The sequence below is a fragment of the Ursus arctos genome, unplaced genomic scaffold (genome assembly GCF_023065955.2).
Source record: "Ursus arctos isolate Adak ecotype North America unplaced genomic scaffold, UrsArc2.0 scaffold_11, whole genome shotgun sequence".
NCBI lineage: Eukaryota > Metazoa > Chordata > Mammalia > Carnivora > Ursidae > Ursus > Ursus arctos.
In genome coordinates, this window is record NW_026622775.1 from 21,432,234 (window position 1) to 21,444,986 (window position 12,753).

General features: G+C 33.7%; 1 protein-coding gene and 1 pseudogene across 4 annotated transcripts in view; both read right to left on the reverse strand.

Moving 5' to 3' along the window:
- SCLT1 (sodium channel and clathrin linker 1) overlaps positions 1-12,753 on the reverse strand; it is a 193,736-nt gene that overhangs the window by 47,385 nt on the left and 133,598 nt on the right. For all 4 annotated transcript variants that reach the window (XM_026499334.4, XM_057310066.1, XM_057310067.1 and 1 more), the window contains 2 exons: positions 7,721-7,913; positions 1,170-1,366 (listed from right to left, as the gene is read on the reverse strand). In XM_026499334.4, the coding sequence (XP_026355119.2) occupies positions 1,170-1,366; positions 7,721-7,913 (390 nt within the window). The remainder of the gene's footprint in view (positions 1-1,169; positions 1,367-7,720; positions 7,914-12,753) is intronic.
- LOC113255667 (proteasome subunit alpha type-2-like) lies at positions 9,677-10,527 on the reverse strand (annotated as a pseudogene).

Genomic DNA, 12,753 nt, shown 5'->3' on the forward strand with positions numbered 1-12,753 from the left:
TATCCACTTTGTAGGGTTGTTGTCAAGATTAATTAAGTACACATAAGTTGTTTAGAGCAACAAACATGTTATGTGCTAATAAGTAAATATCACCTATTATTATCACTTATACTTCTGAAAAAAATTTTTTTTAACCATTCTATCATGATTCTTATTTCTCTGGATATTCTTTCTCATTCTCTTTCAGTGGAATTTTCATCTCTCTGGACTTTAACTTTTGGAACTCAGTCCTCAGACAGCTTAATGTATTTGGACTTCCTTTCTACAAGTTCTTATCCCAGGACTTTAAAAATCACGTGTATGTTAATGATTGCCACATTTATGGCTACTGCTGAAATCTCTTCCCTGAACTCCAAACTTACAGACTCAGCTGACTAGTTGATATCCTGATTTAAATGTTTTCCAGGCAGCTCATATTTAACATAGCTCAAACTTTTTTTTTTAATGATCTCCAACCCTTTAAAACCTAATCTAAGTTACATTTTATATATCGATTATACAGTACTTGCCTACCTTCTCCCTTCTACCCTTGCCCCTCTACAGTCTATTCTTCAAACTGCAATCAAACTGATTTGTTGAACATTTAAGCCTGATCATATCACTTTGCTCAAAGCCTTCCACAGAATCCCATTGCATTCAGCATAAAAGCTCAAGTACTTTCTGGGCAGGGGTCAGCAAACCTTTTCTTCAAGGGCCACAGAGCAAATACTTAGGCTTTGCAAATCAATCAGATTCTGCTGCAACCACAAAACATGCTATGCCTACATGCAATGAGTATTAAGATTCTAAACTGCTGTGTCCAACAAAAATCAGTATATTTTTGGAATATGCATAAAATTTACAAAAATATACAGTATGAGTTTTGGTTTATAATGCTTAATATTTTTCATAGCAGTTCAATAAATATTTGCTTAATAAAAATATAAGATTTTTACAAGAAGATTATGGCAAGGACATTAAATGTTAAATAATTTATTCTAAAATAACTTAGAATACTAATAATTGGCTAGAATAACTAGAATACTAATAGTTTCATTGATAAAGAAAATCTAATCTTCTCATTAAGAAAGGAGTGAAAGCAAATTAACTGCCGAATAATAAATATAATCTTAGAGTTAAAAAAATAATTTATTCTGTAAAATGTATCAAACAATTAATAGTGGACTTACTTTAAATTACTGATTCTTATTTCTGCACTTTCAGTAAGTTTCTTTGTTTCTTCTTTCCACCTATTGGCTGCCTTCTGTTGAGTCACTAAGAGATGCCTCAGTTCAACAGTGGAATTTCGATTACTGTCTTCCAGCTCTCTCAGTTGAACTTCAAATCCATGTTTCCTTATTGAAAATTCATGTTCCATTGTACTGATCTGAGGAATAAAATGAACACAGTATCTGCTTTTTCTTTTCTGTTATTGTAGGAGATATACTGATCAATGATAATACACAAAAGAAATAATTGATTTTGTTGTTTGTGGCACAGAAATGTTTGGATGAGAAATTTACATAAAAATTAAGTTTACAATGTCTTCATCACAAATGAAGACTTATACTACATTAATTAAATACATGTAATTGTATATATTATATATAAATTTATAGTACAATATAAATTTAGCGAACCAGAATTATGATGGACAAATTTTTTGCAATACTTTCCTCAACACCTTAAAATGCCAGTAGAAAAAAAGTATACTATCCAATAGAAACTGCTCTTATTATCTACTTTAACTTCTGTTGCCAGAATCCATGGAAAATATTCATGCTTGCAGTAACTGAGAGTTTTTTACTCAAGCCATTAAAAAAAAGTTTACAGAGCTTCTACGACTTCTCCAAAGGCACCACCCTCTCGGACCTTGAGGTGTTCAACAACTCAAAATCTCAAGTCACTTCATACTAAATTTCAAATTGTTTTTCAAAGGGTTTTGTAAAATAAATCACACACAAGAAGCCCTTTACCTCTTCAGTTATGATATAAACAATTTTTTTTTTTTCAGGAAAAAAAGACTCTACTGATTTTCAGAATCTCATATGGAAATATCTTTCATTATTTCTAAGTAATTTATGTCATTATAGTAAAAATAATGCAGAATAAACATATAAGTAAATGCTCTTCAGATACTCTAGAAGCTTTCTTGACTGGGGATCAAGGAGAAAATGAAGCCCTAATGCTCTCTGGCATTCAATGTATGTAATGAATTGCATTCTCTTGCATGCATCTAGAATGAAACTACCTATTACCACCCTTGAGGCAATTGAGAAAAGAGTCACTAGAACAATTTCTTTGGTGTACTCTAGGGCCATCTTTATCTTACTAAAGAAATATTATAAAGAATGTCTTGTGGTATTTTAAAGTAATGTGTTTTAAAAATCATCACAGCTGGTATAACTTCTAATAATTTATTAAATATGGCTACTTTCAACCAGAAAGAATGAATCAGGGACTCAACTTTCTCAACACTAAGGAAAACCCAACAACAGCAAAATCCATGGTTTGTGGGTAAACTGCAAACACGCTGTTCTTACTACTTCTGCTTACATGCAATGTGTTTCCTAATTGCTTAAATTTTCTCAAATAGTACACAAGTAGAAATTTAAGACTTTATAAATACTGGCCCTGGGAAAACCACCTTGGATTTATTAATTCTGTATTGTATTAAAGCCTCCTGAGGCTCCTTGACTCCTGCTACTTTACTAATTTTTGTATTATTGGATTCTGCAAATTTAGATTTGAATATACTCCTTCTCCTTCTCTGCCTCAATCTCAACTTGGTCTGGAGGAGCCACAGTTGATATGTTAGGCGGAATTGTGTGTTTCTGTCTTTGTCTCTCTCGCATATATATTAAAAACTGCTATACGCATCTATACAGTTTTAGAAGTCAGCCTGCCTAGTTAACTCCCCATTTCCTCTTGGAAAATCTATTTGTAATTTGACAAGCCTTGTTCTGAGGTCCTTCATGATAACCTGGTCTCTGCCTACTTCTACAAGCTTGTGTTGTGCCACTATTCCCTTTTCTTTCTTTGTTTCTGTCACAGTGCCTTTTCATTCTTGGCTCATTTTCACATGTTGTTCCCTTTGCCTGGAATAGTCTTACCCCTCTTACTTATCTTAGTTATTTGTATTCAACTTTTAAAACTTAGCTCAATTACTGCTTCTATCTAGACAAAATCTGTATTTGTATTCAACTTTTAAAACTTAGCTCAATTACTGCTTCTATCTAGACAAAATCAGGGCTCTTACAGTGCCCTAAGTTCTTCCTAAAGTGCATTTATTAGTTTCTAAATATATGTTTGAAGTTTGCCCATCTCCATGCAAAAGTTATGTTTTTAGGGAGGGGGTTGGGTCAGGGGGACCATGTCTTCATTACATCTTCAGCACCTGAAACATAGTAAAGTTATAAAAACACTTGTGTAGACAGAGTGAATGATGGCTTTTTGGTATCAAAATTTGGTCTTTAAAAACACTCCAGATCCTTTAGCTGATAAAATTCCAATTGTTAAACTAGACAGGCCGGCAGTGATGTTGGAAGACTCTGGGCTACAACCAGGTCTCCTATAACAAAAATCCCACTGATGATTAAATTCAGTATATTGGTAGGAAGAAAGGATTTATGGTCTCCCTCCCTTTTTCCTTTGTGTTCTTCCTCTGCATAGAACCACTCACACAAATAGACTGAAATGCTAAAACTATCCATTTCCTAATTTTGTGTACTTATGAGGAGCATTTAGACACAAAGAAATGGAGAGCCCTGGCAGAAAGAACAGAGAAGTTAGAAAAGGGGAAAGCTAGGCCTGAAAGGAATGCAGTGGCCTTAAGATCAAATGAAAGTTTCCTATAATAAGTTGTAAGTTTCTCAGCCAACTGACCTCTCAATATCCAACTGTCTTGATCTTTTTGGCTCCTTTCAGTTTGTCTATGGAGGATCACACTCTTTTTCAAGGGGAAGAAAAGCAGTGAAGTGTAGCACTAGGTTCTTATGTTGGCAAAGAAGGAATCAGCTACAAAGCAGCAGTTATCTGACAGTGATCCTCCTTTATAAAATAGAATTTATAGCTATCTAGTTAGTTAAGAGGTTTTGCCCTTTATTTACCAATAATTCTTAAGCTAGATGCAGACTTGGCAACAGGGAGCAGTTTTGGTAGGATACGTGGGCTAGAAAAGCTTTCATTCATTCTTTTGTTCTCCAAAACATCAATTACTATCCTGAACTTATGTTAAAGACAGATAAAATGTAGTACCAGGTAGGGGGAAGTCATTGATTCCTCTCTTCCCCACTATAAAAACAAAACCCAAAAGCAGATGTATATTGGAAAATAATGGAAAATAAAAAAATTAAAAACAAATATAAGTTCTCTGTAATCTACAACTCAGAGATAACTACCCTCTACTTCTAGATAATTGTTTTTATTTATGAATTTTAGAATTTAGATTAGTGTATATAGAATTGCAATATATATATATAAATATATATTCTGACATTTTTCCTATTTTTTTAAAACTTAGAACACAGCAATATAAGAGCATTATAAATTATTTGGAAATAATTTTTAATCATGACTCAATAAAGTATTTTATAGATGTATGATTTCACTGTTCCTTTATTTCTAGATAGATTGTTTCTAATTTGTTATTATGAAAAACACTGCAATGAAATTTTAAAATTATGAAATATCCTAATTATTTTCTTATGAACAAATTTTAGACTCTATACCATTTTAAACTCTCAGCTGCACATTCACTCACACTGGTAACTATGCAGCTAATCAATAGTGAGTTTAAACTTTTAAAAAGTTGTATATTAGCAATTTGTTTCCTTAGTTTGTGAATTCTGTTCATGTCTCATGCATGTTTTTCTAATAGGTTACAAATATTCTTCTTTAATATCTTTCAAATATTATATATGAATGATTTTTTGTCTTTTGTCATATTTACTACAATTATTTCCCCCAGTTATTTCTTTTCTAAACACTTAAAAAATGGTTCTAAATATTTAAAAACTTTATATACTTAAATTTAATAATATATTCATTTGCAATTTCTTCTTTTTTGGTTTTGTTAGGAAAGTTCTTTTCCATCTATCAGTTATACATTTGCCTATATTTCCTAGTAATGTTTTATGCTGTCACTAGTAGCTTTTAGTTATTAATCCATATGAAATTTATACTATGAAATTTAAAATATAAGAGGAAGATATAACATTTTTTCACCAAAGTACACAGACTTATTTTATTATAGAAATGTTTTAGTACGAGAACTTTCAAGCATACACAAAATAGAATATTACAACGAATCCCTATATGCCTATCACCCAGCTTCCATAAGCATCAAAGTCAAAACTACTCTTGTTTTATTTACAATCCTGCTGACCTTCCTTTGCCAAGATTTATCTTTTGCTTACAATGAGCTACATAAGTCTTAGGGGTACAACCTCAAGTTTTACACATATACTGACATACCAGAGTCACCACCCTGATTTAGATACCTCCGGAGGCTCCCTCATATGCCCTTTTAATCATTACTCACCCTTTGAAAATGTAACTGCTATTCTGATCTCATCCTCATAGGTAATTATGCCTATTCTTCACTTTCATATAGTGAAATTAATAGACTATGAGCTTTTTTATCTGTGGCTTCTTTGTTCAACATTGGGTCTGTGAAACTCATCCATTATTACTTATAGACATAGTTCATTCTTTTTTATTCCTGTATCTATTTCATGATATGAATACACCACCATTTATTTATGTAATCTCATGTGGATGGACATTTGAGTTATTTTCAGTTTTTGACAGGATTAAAACTTCAATGAATATTCTTATGTGCATGTTTTCATGAATATAAGCACTCATATCTGTGGGTATGAAGCCACTATTACTTGGCATCATATGTAATATATGTCCAACTTTAAGACACTGCCAACTGGTTGCTTTACATCTTTGTCAACACTTGATGCTCTTAATTTTAGCCATTCTGGTAAGTATGCAGTGGTACCTCATTGTAATTTTAATTATATTTTGTTGATAAACAATGCAGTTGGACATTTTTTCATACATTCTCTTTTGTGAAATGCATATTTCAATTTTTTGCCCATTTTTGGAAATAGGGTGCTTGTTTTTTCCTTATTAATTGCTGTTTTATCATTATTAATTAGTAACAGTTTTTATATTCTAGATACTAGTCCTTGTTTGTGTTATATTACATTATGTATATACAAATGTATATTTATATATTATTGTATTATAAATGTGTATTATACATATATTATCTATCTTTTATGCATTACAAGTACTTCGTGTATTATAAATACTTTCTTTCACTTTCACTCTCTGAATGGTATCTTTTTTTTTTTGACAATTTAGATTGTGATTTTTAATAGGCAAAACTGGCAAACCGAGCCAGCATTGTACTTAATGGTGCCTTTTAACAGACTCAATAATATTAATTTAATGAAATCCAATTAGTCTTTATGTTATGATTATTTTTTTGTGTTCTCATTAAGAAATTCTTTCTTACCCAAGATCATGAAGATTTTCTCTTTGAAGCTCCATTGTTTTATATGTTGCATTTAGGTCTACCAGGCAGCTCAAATTAATTTAAATGTATGGTATGATATGGGGGTCAAGGCTTATTTTTAAAATATGGACCCAACTGATCTAGCATCATTTATTATAAAGATAATTCTTTCCATATGGAACTACAGTGGTGCTTTTTTATAAATGAAGTGATTATGAAAAACGGGTTTGTTCCTGGACTCTGTTTTGTTCCATTGATCATAATTATTATTATATTGATAGCACACTGTCTTAATTACTGTAGCTTTATATCAAGTCTTGAATCCCCACAGACTAAAGCATAAAGCAGAAACTTCTCTGTATGATATAAGGCTCTCTTTCAGAGTTCAAGTTTTTATAAATAACTACAGTGTTTGATGCTTGTAGTAGGAGGCATTCAGTAAATATGTGCTGATATGAATTAGATTGGAATGTGACTTCTTATAAGTATACAGCAACAAAAAACAAAGTGAAACATGAATACTGCCACCTCATATCCTTTCTATGAAACTGGAAGATATAGGTCTTTATCATAAAGAGTTAATGACAACTTTTATAAAAGTTGCATGGAATGGGGTAAGGGAAGCAACATGTTGAAGGTGATACCGGGGCTTCTTGAAACTCCCTTAAACAGCTTATCTTATTCTTATTGTCAAAGCATGTTAAACGTTAGAATGAGGAAGGGGGGAAGGAGAGTGAAAATAAAGGAGAAATTTTTTTTTCTTAAGGAGACTTTTATCCCTTGCCTTCCTCCTAGCATGGAAATTTTAGACTACCTATGAGAGGTTCTCAGAGCATACTGATGTAGCATCCTCTATAAAGCTAGTTTTAGAGTTCAACTTTTAAGAGGCTATTACAGAAGAGAGGGTGGCAGTCTATAAAGTTATCTAATCTATAGTTTTGCTAGCACTGCTTAAATTGCTTTGGCAGGAATATCAGTGTATTTCATGGTTGGACAGAATTTTGTGTGTGTGTGGATAGTGAAAGCAATCATTTTCAAATACGCTTGCCAGATTCTACACTACAAAAAAGACTGGTTAATACTCTGCATTATGATTTAGTGCTATTTGATGAAAAGGCCAAAAAAAAAAAAAGGTCTTAAAATGTTTTACTGGGTCTCTCTAAATATTTTTTTAGATACGCATTTAACTCTAACTACTCTTGCAAATACCTTTAATTTGGCTTTTTTTTGAGCCTCGAGAGCAATCTTTCTTAAATCCTCAGTCTCCTTCTGTAACTGTTCATTTTCTTGCTGAAGTTTCAGCCTTTGTTCACTGACAAATCCACAGTTCTCTCTCTCAGACTCCAATACGTTCTGAAGTTTCTGAATCATTTCTTGGCAACGTGATATCTCTTCTGAGGAACTGATTAAAAAAACAAAAGGAACCTTTAAACTTAATGATCTGTAATGAAAGTCGAGAAGTTATGTTTTATAGTACAGACTTTTGTCTTCTTTGTTCTGACCCATTTCTCTTCACTGTAGACTTAAACTATGTAGTTTCACAACATTGTATTATCCCAGGCAAATATAACCAATTTAACAATCTCAACTAATAAACTGAGCTGTTACCACTCACCTAGAAAATCTATTTTTTTTTTAAGATTTTATTTATTTATTTGACAGAGATAGAGACAGCCAGTGAGAGAGGGAACACAAGCAGGGGGAGTGGGAGAGGAAGAAGCAGGCTTCCAGCGGAGGAGCCTGACGTGGGGCTCGATCCCAGAACGCCGGGATCACGCCCTGAGCCGAAGGCAGACGCTTGACGACTGAGCCACCCAGGTGCCCCTCACCTAGAAAATCTATGTCAAACTTTTTTTTTTTTTTTCAAATTTTTGCTAACAGTGAGAATCACTGTGTAACAAGGACTTCGAGGGGATACACTGGTAAGGTAATAGTAAGGTAATGGTAAGGAAGGTGAAATAGGTAATGATCAAAATTCAATCAACTCCATAGGAAGACACATTAGTTGTCTATATTACTAAATTACAATAAGACCTATTTCATATTTTCCTGTTATATGACTTAAAAATTGGTTTTTAACAATAAACTTCCAGCTCCTGTTTTATCAGTTTAAATAGGTTATATTTCTTGAACTTTCTCAACAATGGATTACTGGGTGACAGAACCTTCAAACATGTATATTTGCTTCAATATATTGCTAATTTTTATTCCTATCTTTAAAAATTTCCATCTTTTCAATCCAGCTAATCAAATATTGTGAACATTATCTGGTCAACAGGTGTCAGAGGGAATACATAAGGTCCTTTATTTCCATAATACTTTGGCTCTTTTTTCCTATTTCAACTTTGGCTGATAAAGTTCCTAAAGAAATGATAGATCTAGGCAATGATCATCCAAGGATGATAAAATCAGAAAGATGCTAACATCAGAAATAATCGCATATTATGTGCCTCTAAACTGAAGTCCAAAATATTAACATTTATGAAGAATTCTTACAAAAAAATGTCAACTGGATCGGGTCAAGCCTCTTGATTTGATTACTAGTTTTTAGGAATTACATGGGAGAGAGAAACAAGGTAAATGGCATCACATATATGCATGCAGGCAGAGGAAACTAGAATACAAACAACCTTGGTTTCAACAAATTGTTAGAAAAAAATAGAGAATGGGGGCCTAACTAGAAATAAATATCTATTTACTCTCCCTTCTACATCCATTCATCTGTTGATTGACACTTAGGTTGCTTCTATATCTTGGCTACTGTGAATAATACTGCAATGAACATAGGAGTGTAGATATCTTTTTGAGACAGAGATTTTCCAGAAATGGATCACATGGTAGTTTTTAAAATCTTTTGAGGAACCTCCGTATACTGTTTTCCATAGTGGCTGTACCAATTTACATTCCCACCAATAATGTACAAGGGTTTCCTTTTCTCCATATCCTCACCAACACTGGTTATCTTTTGTCTTTTTTTGTTTGTGTGTTTGGATTTAACAGTTTATTATGATTTATGAGTGTCATTAAAAAAAAAACATCAGTACATTAAACCATGTAGAAATAAGTATGCAAAAAGCCTGCAAAACAAAATATACTTTAAACATGGTAAAGTAGAGGAATTATTTAAAATTTTGGATTTTCCAATCACTTGTTATTATGCTAATGGTAGTTTAGTAATCCTTAACTTCAGTTGAAGTAAACCTCCTAAATCTGGCTTCACTGCAGTTTCCAACTTCTATGTTATCTACTGTCATCTGCTCTTCAAAGTTTTCCTTTAGGGTTAATATGGCTGTGTGAATGGCATCTTCAAGTTCCAGGTCTTTGTTATTTTTCTGGAGGAGGCAAAGTGAGCTTCAGATGGATTGAACTGAAATAAATACAGTTGTCCCTCATTCCAACCACAAATTAGTAAAGAAACTCCAAATGGATGAACACCACCTGACTGAGCGTATTCTTGCATCACAGAAGCTACTCCCTATACCAGCTGAGCTGCTAGAATGGATCCTTGGTAAATGAGACAGTACCGCTGAGCTAGTTTTTGAGCTGTGTGCACAAGCACTCTGTAATCTGGGCCCATGCCAGTGTACACCAAGCCTGCATGCTCAGTAATTGCTTCCACTTTGTTGACACCTTGCTCATCATACAGAATGGAATTGTTTCTTCTCAGTTGCTAACATCACACTATTTGCAGCTTAAATTCCCACTGGAGGGGCTCTTCCAACTACAACAGTGAAAGCATATTCAATCTGGATAAGTTTACATTTGCTGAATGTAGTCAGCCAAAAGCTGTAACCGTGCTCTGCCATCTTTACCTGGAGTCTATCTTTTGTCTTTTTGAAAATAGCCATTCCAACAGGTGTGAGGTGAGACCTCAATGTGATTTTGATTTGCATTTCCCTGATGATCAGTGATGACGAGCACCTTTCGATATACCTGTTGGCCATTTGTATGTCTTCTGAGAAAAGTCTCTTCAGGTCCTTTTCCCATTTCTAAAGCAGTTTATCTATTTTGCTATTGAATTGCTCAGCTTCCTTATATATTCTGGATATTAACTCCTTATCAGATGTATCGTTTGCAAATATTTTCTTCTATGCTGTAGATGGTCTTTTCACTCTCTTTGCTATGCCGAAACTTCTTAGTTTGATGTAATTACACTTGTCTATTTTTACTTTAGTTACTTGTACTCATAGGGTCAGATCTGAAAATCACTGCCAAGACCAATGTCAAGAAGCTTTCCCCGTTTTCTTGCAGTAGTTTCACAGTTTCAGGATTTACATTTCAGTCTTGAATCCACTTTGAGTTGATTTTTGTATATGGTGTGAGATAAAGGTTCGATTTCAGTCTTCTGCATGTGGACATCCAGTTTTCCCAATACTATTTATTGAAAAGACTATCCTTTCCCCATTGTGTGTTCTTGGCACTCTTGTCAAAGATCAGCTGACCATAAATGCATGCATTTGTTTCTGGGCTCTCTATTCTGTTCCACTAATCTATATGTCTACTTTTATGCCTGTTGGACCATACTGTTTTGATTACTGAAGACTTGTAATATATTTTGAAATCCGGAATTGTGATGCATTCAGCTTGTTCTTAAGATTGCTTTGTCTATTCAAAGTCTTCTGAGGTTCATTATGAATTTTTTTTTAAAGATTTATTTATTTGACAGAAAGAGAGAGAGCACAAGCAGGGGGAGTGGCAGGAGAAGGAGAAGCAGGCTCCCTGCTGAGCAGGGAGCCAGACACAGGGCTCCTCGATCCCAGGACCCCAGGATCATGACCTCAGCTGAAGGCAGATGCTTAACTGACTGAGCCACCCAGGAACCCCCATTATGAATTTTAGGATTGATTTTTCTATTTTTGTGAAAAATGCCATTGGAAATTTGATAGGAACTTTATCGAATCTGAAGACTGCTTTGGGTAGTGTGGACATTTTAACAATATTATTTCATCCAATTCATTAAGATGATACCTTTACAATTATGTGACTTTCTTAATTTCTTTCACCACTGATTTTTAGCTTTCAGTGTAAAGTTTTTTTTTTCACTTCCTTGATTAAATTTATTCTAAGTATTTTATTCATTTTGAAATTACTGTGAATGGGATTGTTCATTTCTTTCTCAAAGTTTGTTAGTGTATAGAAATGCAACTGATTTTGGTATGTTGATTTTGCATCCTACAGCTTTACTGAATTTATGTATTAGATCTAATGACTTTTTTGGTGGGGTCTTCAGGGTTTTTTCAATGTATAGGATCATGTTGTCTGTAAACAGAGTCAATTTTACTTTTAATTTGGATGCATTTTCTTTCTTTTTCTTGTAACTGCTCTGACTAGCACTTCCATTACTATTTTGAAAGAAGTGGCAAGAGTGGGCACCACTGTCTTGTTCCTGATCTTTTTTTTTTTTTAAACAGTATATTCTTTTTTTTTTTTTAATATTTTATCTATTTATTTGACAGAGATAGAGACAGCCAGCGAGAGAGAGAACACAAGCAGGGGGAGTGGGAGAGGAAGAAGCAGGCTCATAGCGGAGGAGCCTGATGTGGGGCTCGATCCCAGAACGCTGGGATCAGGCCCTGAGCCGAAGGCAGATGCTTAACCGCTGTGCCACCCAGGTGCCCCTCTTGTTCCTGATCTTAAAGGAAAAGATTTTAGCTTTTCAACATTCAGTATGATGTTAATAGTGGGGCTTGCCATATATGGCCTTTAATATGTTGAGGTACATTTCTTCTCTAATTTGTTGAGAGTTGTTTTTATCATGAATAGATATTATATATTGTGAAATGCTTTTTCTGTATCTCTTGAGATGATCACGAGTTTTATCCTTCATTCTTCAATGTGGTATAGCCCATTTACTGATCTGCATATCTTGAACCATCCTTGTCTCCCAGGTATTAATTACACTTGACAACTGTGTATGATCCTTTTAATTTGGTCTGCTAGTATGTTTTTTGGAGTATTTTTGCATCTGTGTTCATCATGGATATTAGCCTGGAATTCTATTTTCTGATAGTGTCTTTGTCTTGTTTTGTTATCAGAGTAATGCTGGCCTCATAAAATGAATTTGGAAATGTTCTCTCTAATTTTTTGGAAGAGTTTGAGAAGGACTGGCATTTAAGTCTCCTTTAAATGTTTAGCAGAATTCACCACTGAAGCCATCTGGTTCTGGGCTTTTCCAAAACCCAAAGAGGTTTTTGATTATTGATTCAATCTCTTTACTAGTTTTCAGATTCAGTCTTGGAAGG